This window comes from Formica exsecta, unplaced genomic scaffold, assembly GCF_003651465.1.
Source record: "Formica exsecta isolate Colony F162 unplaced genomic scaffold, ASM365146v1 scaffold115, whole genome shotgun sequence".
Taxonomy (NCBI): Eukaryota; Metazoa; Arthropoda; class Insecta; order Hymenoptera; family Formicidae; genus Formica; species Formica exsecta.
Window position 1 is genome coordinate 423,397 of NW_021848490.1, and position 15,871 is coordinate 439,267.

The following is a 15,871-nucleotide window of genomic DNA, read 5'->3' on the forward strand; positions in this document are numbered from 1 at the left end:
GTACACGCAAAGCGCGAGGTCGACGCACTATATACAATGCGCGTGCAATCGGAGATGCGAAATCGGCGTGCTGGTTACGCCGGTAGCGAGGAACGAGCAAGTTCGAGGAACTTGTAGTCGGAAATATTCGTGATATTAAAGTGAAATTGCCCTCGTGCCCGCATGCCTTGGCACAGCTCGCTTTTACCATTCAAAATAGTACATAACATAGGCGTAGTAACTGTCGCCAGGACGAATAATCCATTTTACAGAAACACCAGGTATATTCCGTGAAATAATTGTTGATGATTTAAATGTTTAAATGCATCACATTTTATATTACTAAAACAAAATTGTATTAGGTGATAATCATAACTGTAGAATGAAATTTTAGTAATAATACGTGAAGAGAAAATATAAATAAGATTAAGAAAATCTTGATATGAGAAGTAAGCATGATTAATAAGGAAAAATATAATTATTTTTTAATTTAGAATTTCAAAGAATGAGATGTATCATAAGCTGTAAATTTTCCAGTATATTTTTATCTCAGAATCTATTAATTTTCCTGAAAAAAATTCTTGTGAAAATTACTTGTAAGGAAAAAACAGATTTTTCCATGAAAAATTATCGTATCTATAATGCACAATTAAATATTAATATTTGGCAATTCTATTATTTTTAAACAATGCAAAATTGAGATGTGATAACAACTAACATTTATCTGTCTCTATCTAATCTTAATCTAACATTTGCGAAAGATTAGGATGCTGAGAAATATAGTGAACGAGAGAGTGGGAGACGGAAAAGTCCTGGCGTGCTTCGAATCGCCAAGGTGTCGGCCGGTTCGGTGTCGTTTTTACTTGCTCGATTTTAGTTACCCCGAGTTAAATTGGTATATCACCGAGGTGACTAGCCGGGTTGTGGATGCATGCGGATGTTTCGTCGAGTGACAGTGGCATCGAGCCAATACATCCGTCGCGTCGGCTCGGTTGAATCGCCATGAAAAGAAATGAGCCGCGAAGATTCAACGACTCACTTTGTGCCATCATCTATCAACTTCTTTATGACACTGTTTTCGCTTAGATTTTCGCGGCCTAATTTCTTGCAACGTAAACGTGAGTGTAGATTACGTATCCTCATTGGAACACGAGTGTTCATTATCTTAACAAGTAATCAAAATTCTACTCTATTATTCGTTGGCTTATTATAAAAAATATAGACGCAAAATTGATGAAGGAATGAGGGCAAAATTATAATCGGATGATAGATCAGTGAATGTTACTTTAAAAAAAGCAGAAATAAAAATAAGCACATTAAATTATTCTTATATGAATTTTTTTGATTGCTACTGTATCTTATTAAAAATTTTATTATTATAATAATTTTAGAGTAAATTCATATATATAGATGAGAAGATTATATAGAATATTAGATAATATTATTTTAATTATTAATCGAGTTGTTCCACAATAAAGCTGCTGTACGTGAATTACTAATATTAACGTGAACACTAGAATTATTCTGTTACGTGCAAGAAACCTTTCAATTTAAAAATTTATAATCTCAGAATTAATAACTAAGTTGTTTAGAATTTATTTTTTTATATATACTTAAATTTAAAAATATGTATTACTAAATATATTAGCAATTTTAATTACTTTAATATTAATAATTGTGATTAATTTTTTATTTAATTATAAAGTGTTATAAACATTATATATTATTATATTGCTTTTTTTCATGCTCTATCATTTTTAATTATACTCACCTCCATTGTCTGGGAATGATGCAGAGCTTTAATGGCATTGATCGCGTACTGTTTACTAGCGAAGGTAACGAAGGCACAGGCTTTACTCTTTCCGGTACTGTCCCTCAGCACCGAACATTCTTCGATCATTCCGTAAGCGCTGAACATGTTCCTAACGTCGTTCTCCGTAAACTTTTTCGATAGCATGCCGACGAATAACTTGCGCTCTGTAATAATAAAACAAAACTTTTTCAAGGATCGTTTTAAATGATATCTTTTATATTGTATGTGAAAAGCAAATAGGTATATTTCGTTTGTATGTATATATTAATGAATGCCACATAGCGATCGCCTTAAAGATAATATGCAATTATTTATCATCATGTGTGTGTATATAATTAATCAGTCAGAGAGACGTGCCTTGCTGACTAATCATATAATCGAATGACTAAGATATATGCAGTTGTTATTAGCAAGGACATATGATACACTCTTTGTGGAATTACGTTGTGGATAAATTAAATGCGTTGCTCATTCTTACTGCATTTCTTACAGATAAATAGATATTTAGAATTGATCGATTTCATGGATTTTTTTCAAATCGAGAATAATTCAGACAATGCAATCTTTCTTAATTGGATTCTTAAGTTTATTTTAACAATTCGGAGTTATTAGTTAGTCCATAAATAACGTTCGGCTTTTTAGATGCGCCATCGTGTGTAGTAGAATATACGTCAAAAAAAAAAAAAAGGTTGAAATTATTGAGTATGAAAAAATAAATTCTTGTAGCAGAGCTTATACGTATATAATGAACTTAGCATCTCGCTATTATTTTCTTTGATTATTTGCATTTACCAGTCGGCTCATTACAAAATTTTTATAAATGAACCGATCAATCATCATCAATGTAATATATAATAAGAAACGATTGAACAAATGTTCTGCAATTTAAAGGTTAACAATCGTCATTTAATATTCTCGGCCGCGAGTGATTAATCAAAAGAATAAGTGTTTCTATGATATGACGTAACTTGTTCTTAAACTTTGTCGTCTCGAGCCGAGATGGCGAGTGACATCATGATTTTCCATCTCGCCTACCGTTTAATAAGCGTTTACGGATAATGCAGACGGTAGTCAAGAGCTATGGACCTATAGTACTGACCACATTGGAGAAGGCGACCTGGTCAATATTTGTTTAGGACCGGGAGAAAAGCTCTACCTAGAGGAAAGCCGCTTATGTAAATTCGGCGTCCCAGGGTATAGGCTAGGCAAAATACTCGGATATCTCTTGAGTTTATCCCCGTTTTCTCTCATCCCTGTCATGCGTGTTCAATTCTCCGGTGAATCTTCTCGGTGTTAATGCATCGCGGTTACTTCTGTGTGCGCAGTAAGAATAATGCTCAATCGAAAGATCAAAATTCTGTCTTGTATAAAATTTTATGGCGTGTTATATATACAAGACAAATTTTATTTATATAAAAACTCTATTATATCAAATTTTCAAATCAAAGCTTTTTCATTTTGTTACTCGAGAATTTGATTACCAAAACTGTAAATAAATGAATTTATATGCTTTAATCAGTGGTTCTGTATATGTGTAAGTAGAGCTTTGCAATTTGATATTTACCGAACATTTATAAAATCGATATGCGATAATAACATCTCGCTATGCGCGAGATTTATCTGTAATATGAAGTTTTTACGCGAGGAAAATTAAATTCGTGATTCTACCACCATTCCCGCGTATTCGCTTTTATATAAATATACCGCGCGAGAGTATTAGATCGCGAGTATTAGATACTCAACAGTGACTCGCGTCATATTAATGATCAATATTTTAGAGCATTAATAATAGGAATTAATATATTGATACCGAGCTGTGCAAACTTGTTGGCCAACAAGAGAGCTAAACATGACGAGCTTTAATATGTGAAAATCGTGGTTTGCTGTCAAATGTTGCAATCCAATTCGTGCGATATCAAAGGAACATGATGCTGCGTTTCAAGCTATGTGTGCAGCGCGAATTGAAATCGAGCAACGTCGATTTATAGTATGCGCAATGTATCCATAGAAATTGATATCAAATTCATACGGTACAATTGCGTGTGATCGTATTTCCGGAAATCATCAATACGCTTTATGTGCAAATAATTACGGTCCATGTTGCTGATAAATAACATCACGAAACATTTTCGTAATGCTCCTTTTATAACAAAATATAATAAGGGATACTGATTATAAAATATGTTGTTTCAAAATGTAATCTCGAAATGTTTGATGTTTCTGTTCTCGATAATTTTATGCCTTTTCAATAATATATTTAGAATTGTATGGCAATTTTCAAATAAGTGTAAATTCCTTAAAATGTGTGTGTAAGCCTTAGCTTATATAATTTACCTTTTAGTCTAGTTTAATTTATTTATCCATCTAGATGAAAACTCCTTGAGACAATAATCTAGCTAATTCTTAGTGTTTACAAGTCTTTGCGTTTAAGGAATCGTATTTCATTAAAAAAAAAATTAAATAAATAAAAAAGAAAAAAACACAGATTAAGGATCAAGGGAGTTCACGCAGAGTTGATTTGTGCAGGAGATAAAAGCGGAAAAGAGCGCCAGATATATCAGCCCAGACTACGGCGAACTCGTTCGCAGTTAACGATTTAATTAATTTTGCAACCCCTAGCGACCGGATACCCGCGGTTGTCGGCGACGGATCGGATTTCTCGCTGAAATCGAATGAAAATTTTAAGCTCGCGTGCCCTTTTTACCTTCGCGAGGAAAATACGGTGTAAAAAGGCAGCCGGCTGAGGGCGGAAGACAAATTCTCCTCCCTCTCCCACTCCCCTTGCGTTCCAGCGAAACTGCGGCCTTCACGGAATGTTTATTAAATACCGAAGGTGCTGGTTTGTGCTCTTCCCTCTTCCTTCTAAACGGACCGAAATTTTCCGTCCGTTGCGACCAAGCGGGACGGGTATTATCCGCATACGGAGGCCAACGTATCGAGTACCCCGGGGATCGATTAGGGGTGGAGTCGTGGTCGGCTAGGAAATAAGGAGGGTGGACGCGAATCCCGTCTTGATATCCTCGATTTAATTCACATACGAGAATAATATAGATTGACAGAGTCATTTCACACAGCTATTCTGTCGAAATCGAGATAATTTATAACAAATTAATTCCGTCATTTGAAAATTTCTTCTAAATGTTGCAAAAGATGTTAATCTTTCGTTTTCCTTTTTGATGACATTTTTTATTTTTTTAAATTATTTTATATATGTATACAGTTTAGGAAATTTTGACAAGTAAAAACAGTATTGTAACATTTTATCCATATTGAAAATATCATTACTTTTACAATAATTAATTCAATTAAACACACACATATATATAGCTCTTTAATAATACATAATATCTCCTTTATATTGTGTCTGTCGGGATAACATCGAGCTCATTATAATCACATTTAGACGCGAGGCTATTAACGCAGAAATAAAACAAGAACACGATACAGAGGCACTGACCTCTGTAACTGCATTTGTAATGTAATTCACGTGCAAACTAGATACGACGCGGCGTCGGATCATGCAGTCGGATATGAGATGCAGATCGCGCCTGCCGGAATGTTTGCATCGCACCGAATATTCCGTTAGGACGTCTACGGCACGTCTTCGCAAGATACGTGCATCAAAGTATTGCGCATACTCTATCGATCGAGCTTTATAAGGTCGGACTGCATAGTAAAATAAACATGTAATATAATAGAATAATATATAATATATAATAGAATAACAAAATACAGAAGTCACTGTAAATTGCAAGTGCGATGCAACTCTTCGTACCTTCCCGTAGAATGACTCACAATTGTTTTGATATCAGAACTGTTGATTAGAATTTTGACAGATACCGCGCACATACGTATGGTTTTTATGTGAAAGATTAATTATTTGATGCACTATTTAATTTCCAATTCTAAATTAATTTTATTTGAAATTTTCACATAATAAAACTATTTAAATAGTAAATTTTTATATTGTTCGTATGCAAAATAATATATAATAAAAAAATCTCGAGGAAATAAAATAAAAATATGCTAATATCTTTACAAATATATAATGTAATAAGAACATCATTATAATTATATAAGATAAATTTGATTATTAAAGTGCATTGGAGAATTAATGTAAAAACAATTTGCTAATGATTCCCGTCAGCCACTACGCGGTGAAAACTAATTTTCGATTGCATTTCGTGCGATTAGTAGGTGTTGATAATAATTTGCACTTTCCTTCAAAGCGTTTATTCGATACAAATAGATTCCAACTTCCACAAACAAAACGCTCGTGGCCAGCTGGTGGCCAATGTGGTCGCTTCTGTTCGATCCGATCTCCTTCTATGTATCTCACGAACTCATTCACAACCTGTGCAATTAAATCGCAGCCTGCAAACATGATAAGTTTTTCAATAAATTTCCGAGCTAGGTATTTCGAATCGATCTTCGTGCTCGGATACGCAACCCTTCTCACTGTCGTTTTTTTACTCGATTTTGCTTTTTTCGTAGTGCGATGCGCTCAAGCGCAAGACACTTCAAATAAACCAACACTTACTGGCCGGAAAAAAAAAAAACCAGCGCGAGATTAGAATCGTGCATGCAAATGCAAACAAGCGAGGGAGTACCGGAATTTCACTGGGAGGCAATTCGATGCGCCTTTCCGAGATGCGGCAACGAGTCTTTGCTCCGGTACGTATCGCCGGAAGCGCAGCTCTTTGATCCTAAAGTTCGATTTCCAAATTCGTTATCTCATTTGTCGAAGATTCTTCGTTCAAGTAAAATTTCGAAATCGAAAAAAGTTGCAAAAAAGCGAAAACAAAGTCGTTTCACACAATTCCCAACTATTTGAAACCGAAATTATTTTCAATTTTGCAACAGAATATTTTGCATATTAAATTCGATTTAATTATATCTGTGATGTGTAATGGATACGATAAAATTATCTAGTGCATAAATAAATATTACCGGAGTATATAAAAAATTTAACGATATAAATTCCGAAGCTGAAACTTGGACCAAGACTCAATTTCCGCATGCGGTTCGCACGTATAAGTTTAAAATTCTGAAAGTTATATTATCCGAATACAACTTTAAAACATAAAAATTTAAAAATACTAGAAAATATAAAATAAAATTATCAGAATATCTTTAAGAAATTCTCATTATCATCGACATTCGATTTAAATTCGAAATGTTCACGCAATGTTAAAGCTTGTTGGAATATCTGCGAAGCATATCTCGAAGCTATCTTTTATGGTGATTTTTTTACGGCTGTGCCTGAAGATATTCGTACGGAAAAAAGTTTGCGAAAATTGTGAGTTTTAATTAAAAACATTTCTTTTTGGAGCTGTGTAATCGTCTCCCACTCTATGAATACTGATTATTAATAATCATTAAAATTGGCTTTTTGCCACCGACGGTGCTAAAGACGATTAGATTTGTATCGCTACTGGTTTCGTATTCACCGTGCAGCTGCATGGCAGGAATATCTTCGCGCTCTTAGCGCTCCGTTTTTTAGGCCATGCATTTACTTTAAAGAAGAGAATGAGAATTGACTGCATTAATTCAATTGCCATATTTGCATTGAATGCATACACTGCATTTTGTCCATAGAAAGACCTGCAGAATCATACATTTAAGAAACGATATCTATAAAGCTTTAAAGTATTAAACACATAAAAATGTGTAAATAGAGAAAAATTTATAAAAATTAATACAAAGAAGAACAGCAGCCAGCACTTGCTGGTCTTATTGATTGTTCTTTTTTGTATTAAATTATCATTATCAGAACTTTTTGTAAATTATTTTATTTTATTTTATAAAAATTATATTTAAATTCAAAGTTTTGAAAATAACAAAATAAAAAGAATCAAGAAATAAAATTTTATTTAGTTATACATATTTCTAGAAATAAATTCTTAAGCCAGCAATCGAAAGAAATTCATATGCATCTCACACTTCAATTACAATTATGCAGTCATTGATATACCGCTTGATAAAAATCCCAGGAAATGACATCAGAGATAGACACCGTGGAATCCCGATTAGTAAGACGTTCTGACAGTTGCAATAATAAAATGGTAAATTACATTTATGAATACGAGGTTATGAAGGAGACAATTATTGTCCTCTTTTATGGACTGACAGACAGTAATCATAACGCAATGATGCAGATTTACGGTCCAACGAAAATACAAACCAATCCTGTCACAGTGATTAATATGTAGACAGTGATAAACGAGCCAGTTAGAGAAGGCACCTGCGAACGACACTGTCTTAGAATATGCATAACTGAGGCCTGCATAACTCTATCTTCATTCTCATTTAAATTGTTTAGGAAAACAGAGTATTATTTTCCATTTCAACCATGCGTAACATCATTTCACTGAAGTTTGCATTCTATTTCATGGCGCATTTATTGCTACATAAGCATGTTTAATCTTGATCTCCGTTTTGAATTTATTTTAAGAGTGACACAAAGTTTTATAAAACATATTTTGATTGAAAACCATACAATATATTTATTCAAAAATTTAATTTAAAAATAAGTAATTTATTTGTCTAATATAAATTTTAATATAAATATGATAGTAATCAGATGGCCAGATACTTAGCTTCTTAGATAACAACTTAAAAAAACAAAAAGTTTCTTCCAAAAATTTCTTGCAAAAACAAGCAAGCAAAAAATTGATCTTTTTAGAATAAACGTTTAACGAAACTTTAAAGAAGCTGAATTCCTATCCTGTGAATCCCCTACAACTACAACATACATTTCGTACGAAACCCTTGTCACCCTCGTGACCACCAAATATCTTCCTCACGATCGCACGACCGCCAGTGAAAACAAATGACGCCATAAATCGTGGATCGCGACTGCGAGCGTTAAGCATTACCATCGTTAAGGACGTGTACGAAGGATACGAATGATGTCTCATACACGCGTCCGAATAGTAGATGAAGTTCACCGGTGTCGCGTTTATATTCCCGGTGGATTGCGGGGTACATTAATTGGGCATTTGTATGGGATCCGGTGTCTCATGTCGCTTCCGGTTAGTTCTAGTGCAGTCGAAGCTATGTCCATTATGTCATTCTTGTTCTCTTACACGTCCCTTCACCGGAAGGGACTTCCTCTTCTCGGCAATCCTCTTCTCTGCGATTTATTGCCTTGCTTACCACTTCTTTATAGTTATTTTCTTTGTCAGAGTTATATTTGTTCATCTTTTGATTAAATGATAATGTATCTTCTTGATGGAAAAATCAATCTGTGTTATAATATAATTTGAAATATATTGTGTTGTGTGTGCCTAAAATTATTCGGATTCTTAAAAAATATTAACTTTTTTTATAATTATAAATTTAAGATATATTTCATATACAGATATTCTAAATTAGAAAATTGTTAAGTTTCAAATTATTATATCTTTTTTTTTAATGCTAAAAAAATTTTTAATGTGTATTATATATATTATTTATTTAAATTATTATGCGAAATTATATATATTTTTCAAATTATATTATCTAAATCTTGCTTTCTCTCTTCAAACTTTACGTAATATTTGATAATATTGCGTGACTAATATTTCACTTCCTCTTTGAAGCATATTTTTACTCGTAAAAATGTCGGCATATACATATATTTGCCGGTTCCTTTTTATCTGACGAAACCCTGAAACGTTCTTCGCATACAAAATCAACTTTCAAGGGTTTCAATACACAAAAATGATTTCTTGGATACTGAAATAATTTCTTTTGACCTACATCGACAACTTCCTTTACCAATTTTATGATATAGCAATTGTATATTCTTTGTCAGAGTTATATTTGTTCATCTTTTGATTAAATGATAATGTATCTTCTTGATGGAAAAATCAATCTGTGTTATAATATAATTTGAAATATATTGTGTTGTGTGTGCCTAAAATTATTCGGATTCTTAAAAAATATTAACTTTTTTTATAATTATAAATTTAAGATATATTTCATATACAGATATTCTAAATTAGAAAATTGTTAAGTTTCAAATTATTATATCTTTTTTTTTAATGCTAAAAAAATTTTTAATGTGTATTATATATATTATTTATTTAAATTATTATGCGAAATTATATATATTTTTCAAATTATATTATCTAAATCTTGCTTTCTCTCTTCAAACTTTACGTAATATTTGATAATATTGCGTGACTAATATTTCACTTCCTCTTTGAAGCATATTTTTACTCGTAAAAATGTCGGCATATACATATATTTGCCGGTTCCTTTTTATCTGACGAAACCCTGAAACGTTCTTCGCATACAAAATCAACTTTCAAGGGTTTCAATACACAAAAATGATTTCTTGGATACTGAAATAATTTCTTTTGACCTACATCGACGACTTCCTTTACCAATTTTATGATATAGCAATTGTATATGTTGGCCTAGTATATTCTATTGTTTTATCATGGTCAGACTTTTTGTGAAATATTAAACATTTTATTCGCATTTCAAGATATCAAAGTGCACAGATAGTTTATATTTATCGTAAGAGTATACAAGAATTTTTTGAAAGCAACAAATATCTCTATATACATAGGCTATATTTATGAATCAAATCCGTAAAATATGTCAAGTATGAAAATTACGATGCTATTTTGTAATTTCCTCATCGCAAACTTAATTTTCTCGTTATAAGTTTAATATTCCTGAAATCGTAAATTTAATTTCTCGCTATCAGTTATAAATGTCATTCACTTATTACAAGTCTAATGAGAATTATCTGAGCTTATGATAAGCATGATTTGACCTATTTTATTTATTCACTTATAAAAAATTAAATATTTTATATATGAAATATGGAAAAATAATTGCAGAAATTGAAATTGAAGAAGTTCGATACTACAACCTCGATAGTAAAGATTTGCATAATAATTAATATTTACATCGTTATTTGTTTTTTTAAAAACATTGCCATATATTTACGATTATGAAAATCTAATATTATCATTAATGCTTAAACAACTTAAAATAAAAAATATATGTCATTAATTTTAGACTAATGTTCATAGTCTAAGATAAATAATAAAGTGTGAATTTTTTCCAATTATTAATAAGATTCAAGCTCTCAATGATACCACAATACTAATACTACATAATTACATTATTAAATCATTCAAAAAATTATATTCTTGAAATAAAGGCTACAGATCTAAATAAAACACAAAACATTTATTTCCAAAAATTAATGAATTGTTTTGTATCAAAAAGAAGCACAGGATTATCATAATAAAAAAATTATTACAAATAATAGCTGAAATATACATTTTCATCATAAAACAATAAAAATTTATTTTCATGAATCGTAAAAAGATGTTCTTTATATCTTTTTCAACTGACGCCTCGATGTTTTACTATAATGACAATAATTTTTAGTAAAAAATTTCTTTAGCTGTTATTACATCTAAAGGATCACGCAAACAATGGACACTAATCCTCGCTTACGCTTACTTATCATATGCATGTTGCCATGCAAAACCCGCATGAATATGTAAAGTGTGGGTCAACGGATACGTTCTTCGGAGAATGAAATTGTCGCGAAAACACCTTCAATTTCATGGTATATCCCGACCTTCGAAGTACGTTCTTAGTACTTTGTTTCGCGCCTTCATATCATGAAATTGCAAATTACGGACAAGAACTCGATCGCTTCAATTGTTCGGTAATTATCGATAGTCCCGATAATCGCGTAATTACTTGACACGCTTAGCCAGAAACGCTCTCTCAATTATTGCAATAGACTCATCAAGTGACGCCATTATCAAGTATCGCGAATATGTCGAAATCGTTGCCTACATATGTTTTCTACCTACATTGTTTTTGCTTTTCTCGGTTTTCGAAAAAAGTCGTGTTAAAAATATATAAAGCATATAATATCTTTTCGTTGGCTAGATATATTTTTGTAATCACATTTTCTAACGTTTATTGCAAAATGTAAATAATACTAATTTAATTATGCTTTCCAAATTTAATTATAATCATATTAACATAATTATTTGAATAAGCACTTGCTTCATGGTTTTCTCTATAATCTTTTATATCTTGTTATTATTCAATTGTTACGTAATCTTTTATTATATATTAACTGTGACTTTGACCGACACGTATGTCACATTTATAATCCATGACTTACAAAATAAATTATATTTATTTTTTAAATATGTTTTTACTTGTGCAAACATCATTAAAATAGACATTTGCAATTATATGTTTTGTTTAGTTGTAAGCATATATATATATGTATAGATGATGTGTGAATTTATAGCGTCTCTTTTAATTTGCAAAAAGATTATAGAAGGCCATACAGAAGGAGAATATTATATTAATAAATCGTATAAAAGCTAATCTTTTTGTTGCAACACTATGATGGACCAATAGTTCTCGTGATAGCAATGAATTAATTGTAGGTATACAATATATGTTCTGCGATATTGCGTGTGTAGTTAAATTCTTACATAAAGCCAGAATGTAATGCGTCGTAACGACACAAGCAACGACAAACATATGAATTCACACGGCGTATTTCTATTCGACGCGGAGTTTCAACGCCAATATTCCTCGCGGGCAAGCGAACACATGCGGCGCAAATGAGCGTGTTGAAAATAAGTCGCGTAAAGTTGCTTTCGCAATGACACGACGGACGACGAGATATGCGCCTATATTGCAGTCACCAGATAACGGCGTGGCGACATTAAGTATGTGTGTGCACAGTGGCGCATTTATGTCTGTTGGAACTCTTACAACAGTTTAAAATATTTTAATCTTCGGTCTATATTAAATAAAATTAAGTAAATAAAAATAAAAATATGCATATCACATCGTAAAATTATGTATGCGCTTGTGTGTATTGCACATAATTATATTCGCGGAAATAATTAAAATATTATGCATCAATAAAATTATGGCAATTAGAAATAATGAAACGTAAATATTTAATAAATTTTTAATTAACTCAATTACAAAAGAATTTCCATGGTAAATTAAATAAAAATATTGGAATATACAATATAAATTCTTATTTATTAAATTTCTAATAAATTAAATATTGGTTAAATATAAAGAATGATTTGGTTGGAAAAAATATATTTGTAAAAAATATTTTTATTATTTTTATTTTCGATACAGCTCGTTGAGCTTAAACATTGGGGACCATGTGACTAGTGCACCTGAGTCTAAAACCCGCGCCACTGTTAGATTGTCGCGAGACGGCGAGTTGCTACAGGTAGTCTTGTCTCACTGCGCTCGTACATAACTGTTTGTACAGCGATGTACAACGGAACGCGGCCGTGCCATCGTACGGTACCATCGTGTAGGGCATACCTCGGCAACAAACGGAGAGCCTGACTGAGGCTGAGGAGCAATCGCAATCCTCCTTTACGCAACCGGATAGCCGGCGGTTTCTGTGCGAAACCGTTCGCCTCATTGTATAAGATGGGAGGGAAAAGCTGGTCGGTTCGCCGACTCGTTTCGGTCCGAACGGTTCGTCGGGATTCCCTCAAGTGAAACCTCCGCTCCGACTCAATTTGGGAGAGAAAACGCTCTCACTCCAGATATGATCTGTTCCCTTCGTGCGCGCTGCTTCTTCTTTTTAGCAAGAAAACTATCACTACATTGATTTATCCGTTGATACTTTGTCATTCGAGAAATAATCTCGATATTCTTGCCATTTAGTTGTGCGATTAAATCGGTACATGTAGCTTCGCGCAAATATAGCCAAATTTGAAAAATTTAAGATACGTAAAAAGGCTTTTGACATAATTATATATTCCTTAATTTTTCTAAGAAATAAAGATTGGCTTTCTTCAATTGCTGTCAAAACGAGTAATAAGTAACCACGATTTTTCTGTGCTTTGAATTGTCCAATTCTTAAATATTTTTAATTTATATTTTTAACCTATTTGTTGCTCCACCAGAAGGAAGAGTTTTATGATAAAGAAAGAAAAGAATTTTCATACATATATGTATATATACACGTAGAATTTCAAGTGGCATATAAAAATTTTAACATATCAGCATTATTATGTTGATACAAACACTCATTGAAACTTAATTTACATGCAAATTACACATAATTGAACGTATTAATGAATTGAAAAAAATCAAGATATGTGATGATACGTTTTGGAAATAATTCAATTATCTAGAAATAATTTTATAATTTTAAAATATTAATATTTATATAATAATTATTCTATATAATATTTTTCACATAATATTAAAAAAAGGTATTAAATATAATGGCATAGTATTTTTATAATTGTTTCGCGAATTACCGTCTGCCAAGATCGGGTTTAGGTTTTGCGCATAGTGTTACGCAAATACCTGCAGGGCATTGTTTCGCGCAGGCTGAAAACAGCATTACGAACAAATGTTCAAGGATACGCTACAGTCTCGTGTACCTCGCGCTCCGTAGTTGAATGCAATTCACCGCGAATTCTGAAATCGTCGAACGAAAAAGACATGCACGTTACAGTAGCTCGAATAGACAGAACGGAATGATTGCCTTCCGCGAAACAACGATTCATGATTACTGCGCTCGGCTATATTCGGAACGCATAATCTCGCAACACATAAACTAAGTGAATTGCGTTCCAGAGCATTGCTCTACAGTGGCATCATTTTCGATAGCTGTTTGAAAAATCTTGCCCGTGTTGATTTTAAAATAATATTTTTAATATAATATATATGAAAATTCAAAAAGAAATTTATTTTTATTAATCGCGACCTTTGACATATCCAAAGTAAATAAAGAATTACGGCTTTCAGAAGATAGTAGACTAAGATTTTCTTAAAGATTCGATATGTAAAGTAAATTCTATTTTAAACATATTCAAGAATATATTAGTCCGTCTTTGCCCGAGTTTAGCACTGATCTTTTTTCATATTGTAATTTTGTCTATGATATAAACTGGAAGGGAGAATTAATTAATTTCAGATTAGCGTTAATTCACGTCGGTGCGCAAATGGTCTTTAGGATGTTGCAGTCTCTCGAACAACAGCACTGGATAAACTGCGCGCGATAATACGCGGCGCATCCCGGAATTTCACACCGACCTGAATAAGAAAGATGCAAGGAAAAGCGATGCGTACGATTTCAAGGTTGCCGTCGTCGTGTTAGTTAAGATTTTCGTCCATTAGGCGTCCAGTTGGCAAAAGAATTACTTATATATAACGCGACATTGTTAGCGAGCGTGAGATGCCGATACCCTCAAAGATCCTTTTCCGTCACGATCATGCAAACGTAATTAACATCTTAACGTTAATTCAGCCTTCACCTATTTTCAATCGCGCACGCCATCGTGGTTTAGTCAGGCAATGGGGTAAACTGAGGCTGCTAATTTGCGTGCAATTTGCGCGTGCAGCGTGTTTGCGAACGAACGAGTCATCCCGTGTTTACGCGACCATGATCGTGAAATGTTGGCGGTCGAATCGAAATGCCGGGCATTCGTTATTGAGTCAATCAAATGAACATTCGCACGAAGTTCTCACGTAATTTCTAATTAGTAGTTACTACGTGCCTATGAACGAAATTGTGAAACAGGAAGCGGGATGGGGGAGGTAAAAAGAAATCCTCTGAGAATAGCATTAAATGAGAATTGTTTGATGTTAATTCCACATATTTTAATTTTGCACATAAACTTAAATACTTATGTTTTAAATACTTCTATTTTTGGTGTATTTATATCTCATATATTTAACGCTAAAAATAGACGACACAAATTCTATTAGTATATAATATTATAGTGTAGTGTACTATCTTGATAAATCGGAATCGGTATCATATTTAGTATTAAATATATAAAAATAAGTTATGTAGATTAAAATTAGAACAGTAGCCAATATTCAAAGTTAATAGAGCATAATTTTTTCAGAGAATAATAAGTTGAATAAACGTGAACCGCTAAAAATGCTATAATTAATTGCATATATATACCGTAATTAAATTTATAATTAACTTTATTATATTTCTTTACAAATTAACTTCTTTTCAGAATTCCTGTAATTCTTTCTACACACATATATACTAATATTCGCGAAATTTTATATTTTAAAATTATT

At 32.3% G+C, this 15,871-nt stretch overlaps 1 protein-coding gene across 20 annotated transcripts in view; it reads right to left on the bottom strand.

Moving 5' to 3' along the window:
- The window catches only part of LOC115237804 (CUGBP Elav-like family member 1), a 419,211-nt gene that overhangs the window by 15,159 nt on the left and 388,181 nt on the right, over window positions 1–15,871 (bottom strand). For all 20 annotated transcript variants that reach the window (XM_029811095.1, XM_029811111.1, XM_029811231.1 and 17 more), the window contains one exon: window positions 1,751–1,956. In XM_029811095.1, the coding sequence (XP_029666955.1) occupies window positions 1,751–1,956 (206 nt within the window). The remainder of the gene's footprint in view (window positions 1–1,750; window positions 1,957–15,871) is intronic.